This window comes from Perca fluviatilis, chromosome 11 (assembly GCF_010015445.1).
Source record: "Perca fluviatilis chromosome 11, GENO_Pfluv_1.0, whole genome shotgun sequence".
Lineage (NCBI taxonomy): Eukaryota > Metazoa > Chordata > Actinopteri > Perciformes > Percidae > Perca > Perca fluviatilis.
In genome coordinates this window covers 33,074,430-33,093,954 of record NC_053122.1, presented here as the reverse complement: position 1 = coordinate 33,093,954, position 19,525 = coordinate 33,074,430, and the positions used below count along the sequence as shown (strand labels likewise).

The window sequence follows — 19,525 nt, the reverse complement described above, 5'->3', positions numbered from 1 at the left end:
CTCACCTCGTCAAACAGGTTGTCAATACTCGCTGATGTTTTAAAGATGCCCGCCAGGCCGCCTTTTTTCTCCTACGACACAGATTTTTCAAAGGAAACAAAAGAAAAACTAAACAGAATCAAAAGTGAAAAGCTACACCTGCTTCCAGGATCACAGTGAATCAGATTTTACACACACTGTTTTTATGAATTTCCGTGGTATTAAATAAATCTGGGCCAAATTCATTTATAACACGTAAATTGTTAATGAGATATAATACAAAGGTGGTGGTGGAGGATGTGTGTATTTTTATTTTTAATATGGTCTAGTTTAATGTATTTTATTTACCATTTATTATTATTATTATTATTATTATTATTATTATTATTATTATTATTATTATTTTGGTGTGTTGTGTGAAGCACTTTGTTACTAAAAGAACTACAAACAAAGATTATTTGATTACATGCAGGTTTGAATACACATGCACAACAGAGATAATGACCAGACAAGATGCAATCTGATGTCTGAGATCTGGTTTCAGTTCCACAGTGAAACAGAAAGAGGGTTATTTTGGAAAAACTGAATTACCTTTGGGATGGTGGTGTCAGACAGATTCTCACAGCTCACAGATAACCATTTTTCTCTGTTCACCTCCAGCTCCTGAATTCAACCCAGAAAACAGTAAAAATAAATATCTACTCCATCCTCTGCAAAAATGACAAAATTAATTAAATGAATCAAATCACAGCACCTTGTCTGCTGCAGCGCCCTCTTCTGGTTTCTGTGGCTTCTTAAAAATGTTGCTAAAAATAGTTTTCTCCTAAAACATAAATTGGTGTCAGTGAACGCTCCCTCTAAAGGCATTTCATCAACAAGCTGTTGTTGCATTATTCTGCTCACCTTCATGGTATTATTCTCAGACAGGCTGTCATTGCTGACCGACTGCTCTTTCTGAACTACTCGTTCCTGAAACACACAATTTGATGTTTTTGTTTTTTTTTGAAACGGGTGAAATTGTGTCGCAGGTTCAGAAACTCATTGCTCATCCAGGAAACACTGATTCACCGGTGACTCTGTGCTTTCTCTCGATGCTTTCGGAGTCTTTTTGAGGAGTCTGCTGAACAGCCCTCCACCTTTCTCCTGATGAAATACACATGTAAAAAAAGAGTGTTTAGTACAAATCTAAATGCTGTTTTGTCGAAAAGTCATTAATCATATTTGATTTTAAGTATTTTAACCTGTTTGTTCTCAGGTAAATTCTCGGAGCTGGTTGACAGCTCACTGTCAGGAGACTCGATCTGAAAAAAGGTTTTCAAAAGCAGTGGCAGCAAACAAATGTTATCTGGGAATACTAAATGAACATTTCATTTAAAATAAATGATACAAAGGTCATTGGTAATTTACTATCTTACAAAATATTCCTGGGAAAAACTTTACTGTATACTGTTAATTATAATGAATCACAGTTTGTATCAGAATGTGTTACTTGGTATCAATAGGAAGTAGTGATAGAAAACACTTTTATGAAGATCTAAGCGTGGTTTTGCATTAGCATACACATAATCGACAATCATGGGATACATTTGCCAGAGTTCCATGTGAAAATAGTATAAACATTCAAATATGTACAATGTCAAGAACTCTCTTAAAAGTAACACTGAATTTGCACCAGCAACTAATTCCTCATTTTTATCCCCAATATTCCACCAAATTTGAATCCGTCAAAAAGTTTCAGATATCCTGGTAGCCAAATGGGTAATGAGGCAGGAAAATTTAAAAATTATCATTAAAAGGCTTCCAAGCATGAAGCATCCCTCAAATGTTGAAAATATGAGTCTGAAGTTAAAGAGTTGGATTGCGTTAAAACAGTTGAAACGGGTGGACAAATGATGCTTTTACCTCCTCACATTGAGCAGATTCTGCAGGTTTGGGAGTTTTCTTGAATACTGCACTAAATATTCCTCCTTTTTTTTTTTACTAAAACATACTTTCAGAAAAATGAGTGCTCTTTCTTTAAGTAAAACGATTTAGGACCATCTCTAAATGAAGTATAAAAACTCACCTTGGTGTTAAGAGCATCACTGCTGCCTGAGAGCTCATCGACATGTGACTGTGTTTCCTGAGAAAAGATAAAAACAATCTGTTACACACTACGGAGCTTTGAGGTTTCATCACGAACAGTGATCTGTTACAGCTAATGCAAAGGGTGGACTGAAAACAGAGAGTCCTTACTTCCTCTGTAGGAGGACCGTCTGCACGTCTGGACGGCTTCTGGAATAATCCGCTGGACGCACCTCCTTTCTCCTGAAACACAGATGACATGGTTATTAATTTATACTCATATTTACATTCCCTCTTCCAGACAGGGAACATATGGATCAATTAAAAAAGCACATTAAACTACAATCAGAAAGACAGGTAACTCCTTAGAAAAAAATGAAATGAAATGTATACAATATAAATATATATACATGGATAATATATGTATATATGAATATCTTTCTACATAACCAAACATAAGCCAGGTACACTGCATGTATGTGTAAAAAAGAAAAGAAAAATAAGGTATTTTTATTAATAGTAATAATGGTTTGTATAAAGATGAGAAATCAATTAGAATGACATCTAAAAGTGCTGAGTTAGATTCTTCCTGCTTCTTACAGTGCAGACACTTTGCTGCTTGCTCCTGCCTCTGCTTACATATTTCTGCTGATAATCTTGCTTTCCCTCTGAGAGAAACTATGAGCAACGGCTCTTGGATACTTATAAATCACTGGACTATACATTTTTTGTAGACATAGTAGGCTATTGCCATATTTCAACACTTTTCTGCGTGAGCGTGGCCTACAAATAGCTCAAGCCTGTCCTAAAGTGACTGTAGCTAAAGCTAATTAGCAGCAAGATGCCTCCCTTCTCCATGGATGACTACTACAAACTCCTTCAGAAGATTGCAGTTCTGGAAACCAAAATTTACCGGTTAGAAGTAAACGTGGAAGTGAACGGATCATGTGGAAATGACACCACTTTACCACTGACCCAAAACAATGGACAAAAGCATGCTAACACACGGCTAACTAGCACCAGCAACAAACAAACAAACAAACAGGAGGGCTGTGGAACGGGTAATAAATCAACAAGTGGTAGTCCTCCCTGGAACTCTTTTGGTGCAAAGCCTAAGAGTAAATCATTTTCCTGGGAAATGGGAGGACGACTAACGGGCAGGGCACAGCGCCCTGAGATCTGTGATACGACCGGCTGGCCTGCATTATCATCCAGGCAGAGCGCCTCTTCAACCCCTGTACTTAGTAGGACACAGCTGTGGACAGCTGCAAAAGGGAAAATTAGCAACAAAATGCCTCCCCAACAACTGAGTGTGCAGGTGGAGAACAGATATGCTCCTCTGCTGCAGGACCCTGGACATGACCTGGATTGCGTCTCATCGTCACACAGCAGGGTAAGGACTGAGAGCAATTCTAAAACTAAAAAGCTACAGGGAAAGCTAACGACTGGGTCCCAAACTCTTATTGTGGGTGACTCTGCTGTAAAAGATATAAAAAGCAGTAAAAACATCAAAATATTCTGTTTTCCCAAAGACATGGTGTCAGACTTGGCCCAAAGAATCCCAGATATCGTAGCACCACACCCAACTGTGAAGAACATTATACTGCATATAGGGTCAAATGATGTTGTAAAGCAAGAGTCTGAAGTGCTAAATCGTGAGTTTATGAATCTGCTGAACACAGTCAGCTCCATAAACGCGAAGGTGTTTATCAGTGGCCCTATACCGCCAGTCAGAAGAGGAGCTGAGAGATTCGGCAGACTGTTGGCACTGAACAGATGGCTTTCAACTGCATGTACCGACCATTCTCTGCAGTTCATTGACAATTTTAACATTTTCTGGGACCGCAGACATCTTTTTAAAGATGGACTTTTCCTTAACAAGCCAGGAGTAAAGCTGTTCACCTCTAGCCTACTTTACATTCTGCACCACACATCTGCTCCCTCGGCCAAGGACACAAGACAAGATAAATCAACACAAACAAAACAAGAGGAAGACGCAACAAAGTGCGGCAGTGATCCACCACAGCCCCCACCTGAGCAAAGATTTGACCATGGGAGACCACAGAGCGGAGACAAGAAATTTCAACCCCCACTTTCACCCGTCCAACACTCCTCTAATCCCCTTACCGACCCCGACGCCTTTGAGGATCCATCGCTCTCTCCATCCACCTTTTCCCCTGTTTCACCCTGCCACATGATGGGGTTCACTGACCGGATGGAGCAGCTGGTAGATGCTGGAATCAAGTTTGCCCCACTGCCTTCTCCCATCATTCACCCCCAGCATCAAACTGACCCTGTTTTGACTCAATCACTGAAAGTAAAACGCCAGGCACCTCTGCCCCCTCAAGGACTGCAGCGAACTCCTTCTCCCCAGACTGATAAGTATGCTTGTGTACAAAATGCAACAAGCTTTAACTGATATGTGCTGGGTCCAGGCTGCACGCCTAGTGGCACTCATGACTCTTTCCAGGACAAGCCTGGGCCCTGTGTATTAAATTCTTCTTCAATCTATGTTGTGATAGGTAATAGAAAAAGAATGGTGAATCTGCTAAGTAAGAAAAAGAAGCACTTAACTGCCAACTTGGCAAATTTAGCATACATTCCTCATCAGCAACAACCTGTCCCATAAAATTATTTTAACACAATAACACTAGCCTTACTAAATGTCAGGTCTTTGGCAGGTAAATCATTTTTAATCAATGATTTTATTATTAAGCACAATCTTGATTTTATGTTTTTAACTGAAACCTGGTTAGACCATAATAACAGTGCTGCTGTTCTTATAGAGTCAGCTCCCCCTAACTTCAGTTTTATGAGTGACCACAGAGTGAATAAGAAAGGAGGTGGAGTTGCCATTTTGTTTAATGATTCATTCCAATGTACCCAAATATCTTATGGAAACTTTAATTCTTTTGAATATGTGGCTCTTCAGCTAAGGTCCTCCCCTCAACCTATATTTCTAAATAGCTACAGACCACCTAAATACTGTGCATCCTTCTTTGACGACTTTACTGAACTGCTGTCTATAATCTGTATTAACTTTGATTGTGTAGTTATTGCTGGTGATTTCAACATTCATGTTGATAACCCCCAGGATAGAGGGACCAAAGAACTGTGTTGTATTTTTGAGAACTATGGACTGACTCAGCATGTGACGGAGCCCACACACAACAAGGGGCACATTCTGGACTTGATTATCTCGAAGGGTTTGAACATTTCCAAGGTTGTGGTGACTGATGCTGCTCTCTCTGATCATTCTTGTGTTTTCTTTAATGACAATATCTCTATGCACAAAAGTGTCCAAACAAAGGTAATCAGAAAACGGTATATCACTGAAAACACCAGTGAGTCATTCATTCAGCTTTTCTCCTCCACACTGCCCTCACTGGGGTCCCAGTCACTGAGCTTGTAGACAATTTCAATTGTAAAATTACAAATGTCATTGATGCCATTGCTCCCACTAAAGTCAAAGCTGTCTCTGGTAAGAAAAGATCTCCATGGAGAAATGTCATACTGGTAAGAACAGAAAAAAGAAAGTGTCGAAAAGCGGTACGCAGGTGGCGAAAAAATAATCTTCAGGTCCACTACAACACTTATAAAGAGAGACTTCACATTTATAATTTGGAACTCAGGAATGCTAGGCAGTCCTTCTTCTCGGACATTATTGCCAAAAACAATAATAATTCACGTGCTTTGTTTGCTACTGTCAGTTAACAAACCCTCCAGTACCCAGCATCTGGACTTTTATCCACCAAGGCCTGCAATGATTTTGCCACTTTCTTCAAAGACAAAACTTAGACAAACAGTCAGTACTTCCATATCGAGTACAGAGTATGTGTTGTCACAGTGTCCAGGCAAAACAAATTCCAATATGACCCAATTCCATATGATTAACCGTAAAGACATTATACAACATCTGAAAACCTCCTCCTGTTGCCTTGATATTATACCAACGGGCCTTTTAAAAAATGTTTCGAAACAAAGTTTGGCTACAGATCTTCTACAGATTGTAAACACGTCTCTTCTTTCAGGTATCTTCCCACAGGCCCTGAAAACTGCAGTCATCAAGCCACTCTTAAAAAAGAACAATCTAGACACGTCACTAATGAGCAACTATAGGCCAATATCAAACGTTCCATTTTTAAGTAAAATGATTGAAAAAACGGTTTCTCAACAACTCAACCTTTTCTTGTCACTAAACAACAGTTTTGATGCCTTCCAGTCAGGTTTTCGACCACATCACAGCACTGAGACAGCCCTTGTTAAAGTCTTTAATAACATCCACACAGATAGTGGCAAAATTTCAGTCTTAGTACTGCTTGATCTCAGTGGTGCATTTGATACGGTCGACCATGACATATTCCTAGACCGATTGGAAAACTGGGTTGGCATCTCTGGCTCAGGACTAAAGTGGTTTGAGTCGTTTTTAAAGAATAGGGACTACTTTGTGTCTATAGGGAATGATACATCCGAGCATACAAATATGAAATGTGGAGTTCCCCAAGGCTCAGTTCTGGGGCCTCTCCTGTTTAACATCTACATGCTTCCACTGATTATGGAAAACAATAAAATAAGTTACCATAGTTATGCGGATGACACACTAATTTATATAACCTTATCGCCAGGGGACTATAGTCCAATACAACAACTAACGGAGTGCATTGAACAAATTAACGACTGGATGTGCCAGAATTTTCTTAAATTAAATGACGAAAAAACCAAGGTGGTTGTTTTTGGAGCAAAAGAGGAACGATTAAAAGTCAGCACTCAGCTTCAAACGACAATGTTAAAAACAACAGACAAAGCCAGAAATCTTGGTGTAGTCATGGACTCAGACCTGAATTTTAACAGCCACATTAAGACAATTACAAAGTCAGCCTATTACCACCTTAAAAATATATCAAGGGTTAAAGGACTTGTCTCAGCAGGATTTAGAAAAACTTGTCCATGCTTTTATCTTCAGTAGACTTGACTACTGCAACGGTGTCTTTACAGGTCTCCCTAAAAAATCAATCAGACAGCTGCAGCTGATTCAGAACGCCGCTGCTCGAGTCCTCACTAAGACCAAGAAAGTGGATCACATCACTCCAGTACTGAAGTGTTTACACTGGCTTCCAGTGCCTCAAAGAATTGATTTCAAAATACTTTTGCTGGTTTATAAATCACTAAACGGTTTAGGGCCAAAATACATTTCTGATCTGCTACTACACTATGACCCACCCAGACCTCTCAGGTCGTCTGGGACAGGACTGCTTGTTGTCCCCAGAGTCAGAACTAAACAGGGGGAAGCAGGTAACTCCCAGATAACTGCAGGTCTGCAGCAACTCTCAGTTCTTTTAAATCAAAGCTAAAGACCTATCTTTTTGATGTTGCCTTTCTTTAAATAACTGTTCATTTGTTATACTGAAGTTGCATTGATTACACTGTATGACACTCGATAACTGCTCTTTACTGTTTAATTTCTTATACTGCACTATAACTTTTATTCGCGTATTTTATCTCTCAGTTCTTTAAATTCTTATACTGCACTATCAATTTAATTTCTTATACTGCACTGTAACTTTTATTCACGTATTCTCTCAGTTCTTATACTGTACTGTCAATTTTATTCTTGTCTTTTATCTAGTGGTATTTTTGAACAGATAACGGCCATATTTCTGAGAATTTCTTCAACGCGTGTGACATAGATTAGAACTCAAAAAACACGGGTATGACAATAGATTATCCATACAAGGACCACGTCTGTGAACTGGTCAGATTTAGTCTGTGAACTAGGTCAATAAGAAGGACGTCTGTGAACTTGTCAGATATTTCTGTGAACTTATCAAGAGACAGACTGTGAACTGTCCCGGATTTAGCAAGGTTTACCAAGATTAAACTAAGCTTTGTAGCGACAGCTACATCATAGTGAAAAGTAGAACTACTGGAATCTTGTAATGGGTAACGAAAACACCAAGTCACTTTTTTTTGGGGGGATAATTTTTACCTATACTTTAATGTTTTAATTTGTGTTTTAATTGTTTTTAACTGCTCTTTAATGTTTTAAAGCACTTTGAATTGCCCTGTTGCTGAAATGTGCTATACAAATAAAGCTGCCTTGCCTTGCCTTGCCTAAAACACAATAAAAAGGAAAATAAAATCAATTAAAATAGATATGAGATCTAAAGAAACAAAATAAAAGTCCAGAAATGCATTGAAGTGATAAGTCAGTAATAAGATAAGATGCACTCTTCGTCAACCTGTTTGCTTCTAAATTTATTGTTTTTAAACTCATACCTGTTAATGCATCCTAACTGGATGCTGCCTACAGTCTTTTGTGTTGTGTGACAGTTCTTTTAGTGTGTTCATGTTGTTTGTATTATTTGTTTATAACACTATTTGCAATGCTACTGTCTTCGCCAGGTCTCTCTTGAAAATAAGAGATGTATTACCTGGTTATAAAAAGGGGAAATGATAGAATGAAGGGCATTACATGTACCACTGTAACATACAGGTAGCACATTTCATTACCACATTAGATTTGAGCCACAAGTAGGGCTGCAAATAAAGATTATTTTACTAATTTATTAATCAGCCGATTCTGCTCTCCATTCATCGATTCATCTTTTGTTCTATAATGTTAGAAAATAGGGGAAAATGCCTGTCACGAGGTGAATAACAGACAGATTTCCACTGATCACAGAGAGTGTTTTTACAACCAAACGGACCTTTGTGTTAGCAGCTTCAGAGAGACTGTCATTGCTGGCTGAGAGATCTTTCTGCGCCGATAGAATCGCCTGAAGCAAGAAGAAACAAGAAACAAGAGAGCAGCAAGAATATTTCAATGTCTGTTAGGGCTGTGCAATTAATTGAAATTTGATTTTGATTTTGATCACAAAACATTGTAATTGAAAAATGTTTGCACATGACATTTTGCAAATAAACTCTTATTTTGATGAGGAGTACCTAATCTCCTCCAAATAAAGAGAGAGAAAAGTTTCCATTCTCTCAAAATAACCCTTCTAGCTATGTTCACACAGTGAACAGTCGGGTTAATACAACAATAAAGCAGCTGTTTTTGTGTTTACAGTGTTTACAGCGTGCCTCCATGAAAGCTACACTTGTGTTTGAGAAGCTGTACCTCTCCAGTTGTTTGGGGAGTCTTTCTGAGGAGTCCACTGAACAAACCACCTTTCCCCTGCAGAGAGCAGAACACACGTTAAAGCAAACCGACAACTTATTCTGTTGAATTTCAGAATTTTGAGCCTTCTTATCTTGCATCTATGGAGCTGCAGATATTTGAGCTCACGCTTGTTCTCATGTTGGTGGTGACTTGTGTAGTTTCAGTGGGTGCGTGGGAAGGATCTGTCAGTTTGATGATGAAGACTCACCAGTCCATAGATTCAAGGCTTTAAAAGTGATAGTTAAAGGTGCTCTAAGCGATGTTGGGTGGTCACGTCTTGTTGATGTCAAACTAGACAGAGGCTAGCTCGCCCCTCCCTTCCGCGCACTAACCCCCCAACCCCCACCCCCAAATCCTTCTTGGCGGTTATTGGCTGGAACTCTGTTTGTTATGTTGTTTGTGATGTTATGACATCACTTAGAGCACCTTTAAGCGTGTAAATGTTTTACCTCCTCCAGTCGGGGGGCCTCAGACAGTTTGGGAGATTTCTTTAATATTCCACTGAAAAGGCCTCCTTTCGCCAGCTACGTGAAGAAAAAGAAAAAAACTCCCCGTCAAAACCTTTCCTTTGTTTGAGTTACTGGCTACCTCGTGAGAATGCTTTGACTAAAATTGTTTCAATGATAATTTGTGCGGGACACAGAAGAGAAATATGTAATGCTAGACATTTTTAAATAAAACATTGTAGGGTTCAAATAGTGATGTATTTTTTTGTTTTTGTTAAAGGAAGTGCAGTCTGATTGTTTTGGAAGAGCAATGAAGAATCCTTAGTTTTTTCTTGAGGAAGATTTATATTTTAAATCATTTTTCTTGCGAGATTTAATGGAAAACAAAAAAAAAAAAAGCCTTTTGTTTGCTTCCAGGACCATAAGTGCCTGTTACCATATGCAGAGGACAAATATCATGTTTCTTCATTATAGGAGCCAGTAGAATCTTAAAGTCAGTTTTGAGAAACAGTTGACTTAGATCTTTATAGTTAGAAAGAATTAAACATTATTTCTAAAGAGTGCACCATTTTGTTCACATGGTTCATAAATAGAGAGCAACTGGAAAAAGTAAGGTAATGGTAAACACAAACCACCATTTCTTATGTTTTTCACAACTTTGGCAATTGCTAATTACAGTCTGTGCATGTAAAAATTATTGTTCCATAACACATTATGCTTGAAATAGGGGTTGAGTTGGGGTGTTGCATTGTTCTTCTCAGTGTAGGGGAGGGTTCAAAGCAATATAAGATTCAGCCCCCACCCAATTAACTTCCAAGGCAATAATGCTGCAGTTAAAATCCAGGTCACCTTTGAGTTTTCAGACATGTTATCATTGCTGCCCGATAGGTTATCATGTATGTATGTATTATTACTGTTGGTCCTAAAAGACAAAAATTAACTGGTTCAATATGATTATCAGGCCACTGGATTATACTACTGATATGACCTTATTGGCTCTTTTTGAATGAAGTTGCATAAGATTTAGTTTTTTCAGCTACGTCACCTCGTCAGTTTGAGCAGCTTTCGGTGGTTTCAGAGACTTCTTGAACATCCCGCTGAATATTCCCCCTTTTTCCTAAAACAGACAGAAATATTGTGCACACGTTCGGTTATAGAGATTTATTTTGGCCAAGGTCAGGTCGATGAGGGGCTTTTTTGCAGACCAATCTACTAGTCAGTGTGTACTTCTGAGTTATTTATTGGGCGTTAAAAGGAAGTGTACCTGGTGGTTTTCATTTGAGCACTTTTAAAGTAATCTGATTTTCAAAAGAAGAACTTAGATATCAAAACAGTGACTGAATAATGATTTTGTTTGTCTGGATAAAAGCAGGAGCAGAACTGGCTTGTTAACATGAGCAGAGGGAGTCAAATCTACTAATGTCTCACCTGTTTAGGTTCGGCATTCTTTTCCTGCTCTTTTTCTGAGCTGGTTTCCTCTGCGCTGGGATCTGGACTCAGCTCACTGCTGGCCTTAGAGAAGAGTCAACCATCTTCAGCACAATATGATCATCCTGAACGCACGCACACACACACACACACACACACACACACACACACACACACACAGACATACCGGTTTGCTGCCAGGAGCTTGTTTGGCCGGGACATTAGCAGTTTTTTCCTCCTTGTCCTGGATCAGGTAACTCTGAGGAGGAAGGAAAAATCAGGCAAACAGTCAACAACGGCTGATTAAAAGCATTAAAAAAACAGTAACACTTTACTTGAAGGTATCTACATAAGAGTGACATGACACAGGCATGAACACACGACACTGTCATGACACATGAACCCTAACCCTAACCCTAACTTGTCATGACAAAAACCGAATGACACTTAATGACAGAAGCGTTATGTCATAAACGTTTATGACTTTATAATGTTTATGACACGTACATGACAGTGTCATGTCACTCTTACGTAGATACCTTTAAGTAAAGTGTAACTAAAAAGACACATTCTGCTTTATATCTTCTGGGCAGATAATCTTTAAAACAATGTACATTTGCATGTATATTTAGTTTATCCCATTGTACATGTTTATGCTTAATGTCTTTTTTCTTCTGTTTGATAATTGTGAAAGTCTCTTACATTGATCAACTTACTGTACAACATTGACTGAGACACACATTTGTATATATTTTGTATACACTTTATAGGTAAGCTATAGTAATTTTTTATTTATATATATTTTTTCTGATATTTTTATACTTACATGTTTGTACTTAATTGACTAAATAAACACTAACCTTGCTGAAAAGGTCATAAAAAGCCAAAAGGGATGCAGGATTTGACCCAGCTGTTGATCCTCCAGTCAGTGTATGATTTAGTATATATATTTTTAGGTACTTGTAAAATCACATGTGTATCAACATCTATAAGATGATGTCCATATCAAAATAGATGTAGCAATGTATTTTGGTAAATGAATGAGCCAATTTATGACCATCAGTTCTATCATGGCAAAGTCTCATTCATTATTGGATGGCAGGTGTAATTTGAAATTGTGTATGCAGACACCTAAAATATTGTATTGTGTATTAAACTCCAGATAACGATGACAGGAATTACTTTTTTTTCTTCATACTATGTCACCATCACTTTTGCTGGTGAAACAAAGTTAAAAGACTACACAAAAATGAAAAAGAATGGATAATGTTTTGAACAGAGGCTCTTGATTATTTTTGGTTGTGGAGTGTTCATGGTATAATTTTCAATATTTATTCATAATTGTAGGTGTTAAGTTATAAGTAACAACAACTAATAACACCTTGCTGTGTAAAAAAAAGCATATACAATAGTTGAATGCCTGTCTGCCTGCTTGGTCATTGATAGTGCAGAGAAGAGCTGCAGGTGCATTTCTTACAGTTAACGAAGGTGTTTTCTCCTTTTGGCTCCCTCGAAACAATCCAGCCAGGACCGACTGATCACTCTACAACAAAGCACACGTAAATAAAGAGAAAGACATTTTATATACTGCTTAAAAAATGTGCTCAGAGCTGCGCGTTAACAACTCCAGCTGTAATACCTGTTTGGAGTCCGCTTTATCTTTGGGAACTTCTGATTGGCTCTGATGAGGAAGAGAAAGAACACTGATTTAGAAATGAATAAAAACAACCAAGAAGGAACTTGATAATTCACGGTTTTGTGTGTGTGTGTGTGTGTGTGTGTGTGTGTGTGTGTGTGTGTGTGTGTGTGTGTGTGTGTGTGTGTGTGTGTACCTGTGTGTCCTCAGCCTGTACCTTCCTGAGGTGGCTGTATCTGGTTGTGGCGTTAAGTTCCTGCACACAGACACAAAAAACTTGGAAGGGAACAATAAAAAAATATATATTTGGAACAACAAGAAACATGAAAGCGCGTGTAGCTCTGAGTCATTCGTTACTGTAAAGTGTTCTCACACAGACTCTAAAGGTTGCTCGTTAACTAAATATCAATCCGAAATCTTTGTTGTTTGTTGGGATGAAAATAAAAAACACTTTCACACAATATTCAATTATCGGCTCTGGGCTTGGCTTTAAACATGAAAATCATTCACCTGTGTGGATGTCGAACTGAATTATGACAGCGTTGATGGGTATTAATACATATTTGGAGTATGTGGGTGTACTGTACCTGTTCTGTGGGTCTGGGAGGAACCACAGGAGTTTGTATATAGTTTCCAGTAGCCTGACACAGATGGAAAAGGGTGATTATAAACTTAGAAAAAAAGAAATTGTATAAGACAATTTGGACAATAATTCACAAAGTGTATGGCAACAGTAAGCAGAATACCTGTTATTAATATTATAGTACGTGTATGTATATATAATTAGATTTTCACATGTAAACCCACATATTAAATAATTACACTGATTTGTTTAATACAGTGACCTAAATTTAGGCATATGACTACAAAGGTCCCTAGCTGAAGTGAAACCAGAGGTATGTCTAAACAACTCAGACATCACAATGCCCAGTTTGATTTGCTTTAAAATCAAATCAAATGAAATTGAGCGTCAGCGTCAGTTCTGTCAGACCAAGTAGTCAAGACGCTGCTAACCGCTATTGTTCAACAACATGGTCGTATCAGCTGAGCTGCAGCAGCTGATCTGCATCAGTGCATCAGCTGGTCAACTTGCTGCTGCTTGCATCTATGCAACCCACCTTCTCCCCAGCTCCACCTTGTCGTGTATAACGTGACATAGGCTTCTATGTCATCGTTGCCACTCTGTTCATAGGGGGAATAGTTTAGCTCTCCCAGTCTTAAAAGTCCCATGGCATGAAAATTTCACTTTATGAGGTTTTTTAACATTAATATGAGTTCCCCCAGGCTGCCTATGGTCCCCCAGTGGCTAGAAATGGCGATAGGTGTAAACCGAGCCCTGGGTATCCTGCTCTGCCTTTGAGAAAATGAAAGCTCAGATGGGCCGATCTGGAATCTTGCTCCTTATGAGTTGGTCCCCCCCCCCCTCTCCTCCTTAATAGCTACAGACACAGAAATGACCCATAATAAGGAAAGCTCATTGTGGGACTGGCTCTAGTGGCTGTAATTCTGCACCAAGGCTGAATTTCGGGAAAGAGACTTCAGATACAGTATTAGGGGACCACTAAGGTCTATATAAAAGAGACTTCAGATACAGTATTAGGGGACCACTAAGGTCTATATAAAAGCATCCAAAGAGCACCATGTCATGGGACCTTTAAACTGTGTGAGTGTCCCCTAATGCTTCTGCTGCTGACTCTCTGCTCTTTCATGGTGCTCATGAAAGGTCAGGGGACTCCTCTGAACAGAGCCATACCGCCAAATTTAATTCGTAATTTATTCAATAAAATGTCCTAAAGCATTTTTATTGTCTGTGTTGTTCTTGACTTAATGGACCTGACAGAAATAAGAAAAAGTGTCCGTTTGTCTTTTAAGTTTGCCTAGATAGTTTCACATGCAGGCTCAACATATAAAGACCTTTGTAATATTTAATTCCCGCCCAGCCTTTCATTTCTCTCTGTCCCTCTAGTAAAACATAAATAACAGCAAAAAAAACCAACATATAAAGTAAATACCTCTTTGTTTGTAGTTGCTGCTTTTTTCATTCGGTATCGTGTGTGAATCACGTCCTGCACAGAAAAAACAAATCTGTTTAAAAAAAGTTGAGTCCTGGGCGCCTAGGTAGCTCACCTGGTAGAGCAGGCGCCCATGCTGTATGTGTACACCTCGACGCAGTGGCCGCAGGTTCAACTCTGACCGGCGGCCCTTTGCTGCATGTCATTCCCCTTCTCTCTCCCCTTTCATTTCTTCAGCAGTCCTACATAAATAAAGGCCTAAAATGTCAAAAAAATAATCTCTGAAAAAAAAAAAAAAGATTTGCAAATCAAATGTAATCTTCTAAGGGACCGTTCGGTATTTATGGAATGGACCACCGGAGGAAAATAGGGGAGGGTCATGTCTTTTTATTCTTTGTTGAGGGGAGGGTCAGCCAACATTTTTTAGTCCAGAGGGGAGGGGGGGGTTACCAACTTTTGTAGTCATAGAAGCAGCAAAATTTTAAAGTGGCACATTTGGTGCATATCTTTCCATGTAGCTCTCAGTCTCGACCCTCCTTCGCTACCAGATGGGTCTGACCCATGAGTTTGGCTGGGGGGCAGGGGGAGCACTGCCCCGCTGGTGGCTGAAACGGGTAATTGCATTGTTTAAAAAATGAGTGGAATAAAGTCATGACCAGATATTTTGTAAATATCTTAGCTAAATAACACAAAATAACTAAATGGTGGTAGGTAATACATCTGATTTCATATACTGCTTTAGTAAAAAAAATATTTCCTGGTTGACGATGGGAGCAGCAGGACGTAAAAAACAAAAATGACTGTTGCACTATGTCTGGACATCTTACCGTGCCAAGGTTGCAATAAAGGTTTCCTAAATGCCACATTTGATGTCAGCTTACTAATTGATTGCGGGTTTTGTGTAGATTTGGACTTTTATACGTTTATTCCACTTTGTTTAAACAGCGAAGTGGAGGAAGCCTAGTGACGAGTCCATAGCAACCAGTTTGTGCGTTGAATGTTACCCAGAGTGCCTTGTTGAATGGTCTCAATGTTTTATTATTTTATTTCATGTGAATACTAGTTTACTAGAGGAGTAACTTAGTATTTGAAGTAATGCAGGGAGTGTGCATTTAGTTTCCATGCTTATTGTGTTTCCACACAACGTTAGTGAGTAAATCTACTGAAATGGCCACCACACCATAACATAAAAAACAATGGGAATCTGTATATCTTTGCCCAGCGCAAACCAGTGCAGAAGGTATCGATAAATTGCTTGGGGAGGGTCATTCCTTTTTTCCAAATCATTTTGGAGGGTCGTAGAAAAATTATTACTGGCTATTTTGACTAAAGGTCCCAAAACTCCTCCAGTGGCCCCTTAACCCTTGTGTGGTCCTTCGGGTCACTGGGACCCGAAGGACCACACAAGGATTATGTACTTCCCTTTACTTTGTTGAGAATTGCTCTCTGAACCCTGTTTCTTGTAAAGTAAGTAAGTAAAGTTTATTTCTAGAACACATTTAAACACAGTTTAAGCTGACCAAAATGCTGTACAAACAAGAACTAAGGTGCTGTATTAACCCTTGTTTAGAGAGCAATTCTCAACAAAGTAAAGGGAAGTACATAGTCCTTGTGTTGTCCTTCGGGTCACTGGGACCCGAAGGACAACACAAGGGTTAAATAAAAAACGAACAGTCCCTAAAGAGGAAAATTCTCCTTTTTTCCTTTCTGTTTTTCTAGAGACTCTTGTAAAAATATAATAAAGTTGTATGAAAAACAAACAATAAATGCTTGCAGATAATGGAGGGGAGAAAAGTTAAGTTTTCATTCAGTGTTTTATACTGAAATCACTTCTGATATTGTTGTGCTGATAATCATAAAACCCAGCTTGTATCAGTATTTGGTATCTGTAAAAGTGTTAACAGATGTTTATGATATGTTGGCCCACCACAGGTCTACAGGTCTATACAAGATTCGTGGTGTCCTCCAGGTATGGTTTGATGTTCTGAATACATTAACCAAAGATACAACTATTCTCGATGCTGGACTTACAGCATCTTTAGGTCGCTGAGGCTCCATGGCAGTTGGCTTCTCTCTTTGGGTCATTTCTTTTTTATCTGTAAAGACAGTTGACTGAAATGTGAATCCTTCCTGAAGTCATATTTAAAATAATCTACGTATGTTGATGTCATGGCATGTTCACTTCAGCAAACAAATAAACACATGATTAACTTTGTCACATAGCTAATTAGAGCTTTGGCTTTATTACAGTACCTCTGCAGGCTTTTGGGGAGGCTTCGGCTGTGAACAGAGAAGAAAGAAAGAAGAGTGTGTATTGTGTATATGATAGGCCTACAGTAGGTTAGGTTTTATTTCCATCTGTGGTATGGTGAGCCCAGCACTAACGAGTGAGCTTGTTTATTATTTCTCTATAATTTTTTTTTTATTTTCCAAGGTTACCTCAAGCTCTGTCACTACGTCCCGCAATTTCTTGTTATGTTTAGCAGCAGTGAGCAGCTCCTCCATTTCCTTTGTCCATTCCATTGCATTAGTGGGACATTAGTGTGCATCAACAAAATCAAGCATCTTGTTTGTTTGCAAACAAGCCCCCCCTAAAAAAAAATTACAATAGTAAAAAACATTTTTTTTTTTTTAAATCAATTTTTGTGTTTCAAGTTAGAGTTTGCAAACTTGTTTGTTAGTGAAAGAGGACAAAGAGTTATAGGTTCACTTCTGCAAGGCATGTGACTTCTGTCACATTCTCATTAGGGGCTGAGCCCCCCCCTAAAGGCCTGATCCTAGAATCGCCCCTGTGTAGCATACCTTTGGGACCTCTGGTATTGTGCATTTTGGCTCACTGGGCTCCCTGTTGGGGGACTTTAAACATGCAAAAATATAAGTCAGTTGCTGGATAAAGGATAAGGCTAGCATTATTTCAGCTTTTATTATTAGTATAGTCATATATATATATATATATATACTTGTCAGGGTTTCATGGACTTTATGTCAGGTTTTCATGGACTTTCAGTTTGTTTTCATCATCTCTGTCTTCACCTGTTTAGTTAATTAGGTCAGTGTCTTCACCTGTTGGGTTAATTAGTTCAGTGTCTTCACCTGTGTCCAGGCTTCAAAATTAACATTTTCATCTACCAGCCAAATGGCTAATGAATGTTCAAATATTACCAGCCATTCAATAGATTACCATTGGGTTTTTTGGCTGGTGAGTGAAGCAAATCTACCAGCCACTTGCATATTTCACCAGCATTTGGCTGGTAAACGGTGCTAATTTAGAACCCTGCCTGTGTCTAGTTTCGTTAATTATCTTCACCTGTTCTGTTCTCATCACAATCTGTGTATTTAAGTTCCTGTTTACAACTCCTGAGTTGTCGTTCAATGTTTGAGTATTGTACTCACTGTTTCGAGTTTGGATCTTGCCTTTTTGCTTAAATCTTTTGAGTTTTTGCATCTTCGCTTGGACCGCCTCTCCATTCCTCCCCTGTGACGTTACAATACTCTTCATTGTAATTGTTTCACAACAACGAAACATAGTAGCTCTCAGTTTGACAGTATAAGTAACACAAACTGACATATGACTATAAGATAGCAAAATTTAAATAGTAAAATATAAGAATATCAAACAAAAATATAAAATAGCAAAATTTTATTATTATCGCGCAATTCGGCTGAATAAGCAAATGGTCTCACACAACTAGAAGTTGGCTACAACACTTAGCTAGTGTTAGTAGATATATTGATAGTAAACTACTTTCATTTTAGCTAACATAATGATTAATAATTCTTATACAACTGATAAAAAAAACCTCACTAGACTAAAAAAGGTAAATTAATTAATTCAAGTAGCTATAGGAAGCATTTACAATGGTCACTTACTGTATGAACCATTTAGAGAAGTAGCCTGCTACAATACACTTTTCCTTGAAGTGCCGCCCGGTTGTGCTGAACTCTGAATTACTGAATATATTAGCATAACTGCTAACATTACAAGCTGAAACGGTTTTGCTAAAAATACACTCGTCCTTTAAAGGGACGGTATTATAACGTTAAATGTTTAAAACAAAACAAAGTATCAAAAGCGGTTTCACCTAACTTACCGAAGATTTGAAGACAGTTCAGCTTCACTTCACATTTTCAGTTTGTACCAATTAGCCTAATATCAAAGCAGAGAGCAGCGGAGGCTCGCCCGTCACTGTCACCAGAGTCCGTTAACGATAATCATAATCTCTTTCTACGGCACTGAGCGTCGCGACATTCCCAGGAGTTTGTAGAACACCACCACACCCGCACATCTGCACACATGGGGCGTTCAATAGCTGCTCAAAAAGCTCCGAAATCTCAGCTGGTCATACTGAGCTTTTTGTATTGTAATACGGTAATCATCAAAGTTAGAAAGTAAAAAAAAGTTATCATTCTAGTTACAGTAATATAAACACGGGTATCGTATTGGCTTAGAGAAAAGCATTTGCAATGTGACACAAAATGGAAAAAGTATACATACATGTGAAATAGAAGCATGTTATATTTTTTAGCCTACATAAAATGCAAAACAATAATATCCACATCACTGGTTGATGCAGCTTTTATCCTCTCCAACTTTATAGTACATCTCTTAACTACTCATATACAGCAGGGGCGGATCTACTGGGGTGACAAAGGGTGGCAAATGCCACCCTAAAAGAAAGCCTTGCCACCCCTGCTGCTACCCCAGTTGGCAGCAACTAATTAAAAGTTATGGCCAATTTGACCATTTACGAGCGCGAATCTCCAAAGTCCGACTGCAGTCAGTCAAAAACTGTTTGCT

General features: G+C 38.6%; 1 protein-coding gene across 1 annotated transcript in view; it reads right to left on the bottom strand.

Annotated features, from left to right (window-relative positions):
• The window catches only part of LOC120567698, a 51,018-nt gene extending 32,846 nt beyond the window's left edge, over positions 1–18,172 (bottom strand). The window contains exons 1-22 of the mRNA XM_039814666.1: positions 18,121–18,172; positions 16,981–17,007; positions 16,759–16,823; positions 14,728–14,781; positions 13,303–13,356; positions 12,912–12,971; positions 12,719–12,760; positions 12,557–12,622; positions 11,267–11,338; positions 11,080–11,163; positions 10,697–10,768; positions 9,655–9,729; positions 9,164–9,220; positions 8,751–8,819; positions 2,215–2,286; positions 2,045–2,101; positions 1,221–1,280; positions 1,048–1,122; positions 883–948; positions 734–802; positions 571–642; positions 6–71 (exon numbers count right to left, since the gene is read on the bottom strand). Coding sequence (XP_039670600.1) covers positions 6–71; positions 571–642; positions 734–802; positions 883–948; positions 1,048–1,122; positions 1,221–1,280; positions 2,045–2,101; positions 2,215–2,286; positions 8,751–8,819; positions 9,164–9,220; positions 9,655–9,729; positions 10,697–10,768; positions 11,080–11,163; positions 11,267–11,338; positions 12,557–12,622; positions 12,719–12,760; positions 12,912–12,971; positions 13,303–13,356; positions 14,728–14,781; positions 16,759–16,823; positions 16,981–17,007; positions 18,121–18,172 — 1,386 coding nt within the window. The remainder of the gene's footprint in view (positions 1–5; positions 72–570; positions 643–733; positions 803–882; positions 949–1,047; positions 1,123–1,220; positions 1,281–2,044; positions 2,102–2,214; positions 2,287–8,750; positions 8,820–9,163; positions 9,221–9,654; positions 9,730–10,696; positions 10,769–11,079; positions 11,164–11,266; positions 11,339–12,556; positions 12,623–12,718; positions 12,761–12,911; positions 12,972–13,302; positions 13,357–14,727; positions 14,782–16,758; positions 16,824–16,980; positions 17,008–18,120) is intronic.
• Between the last annotated feature and the right edge of the window lie 1,353 nt (positions 18,173–19,525).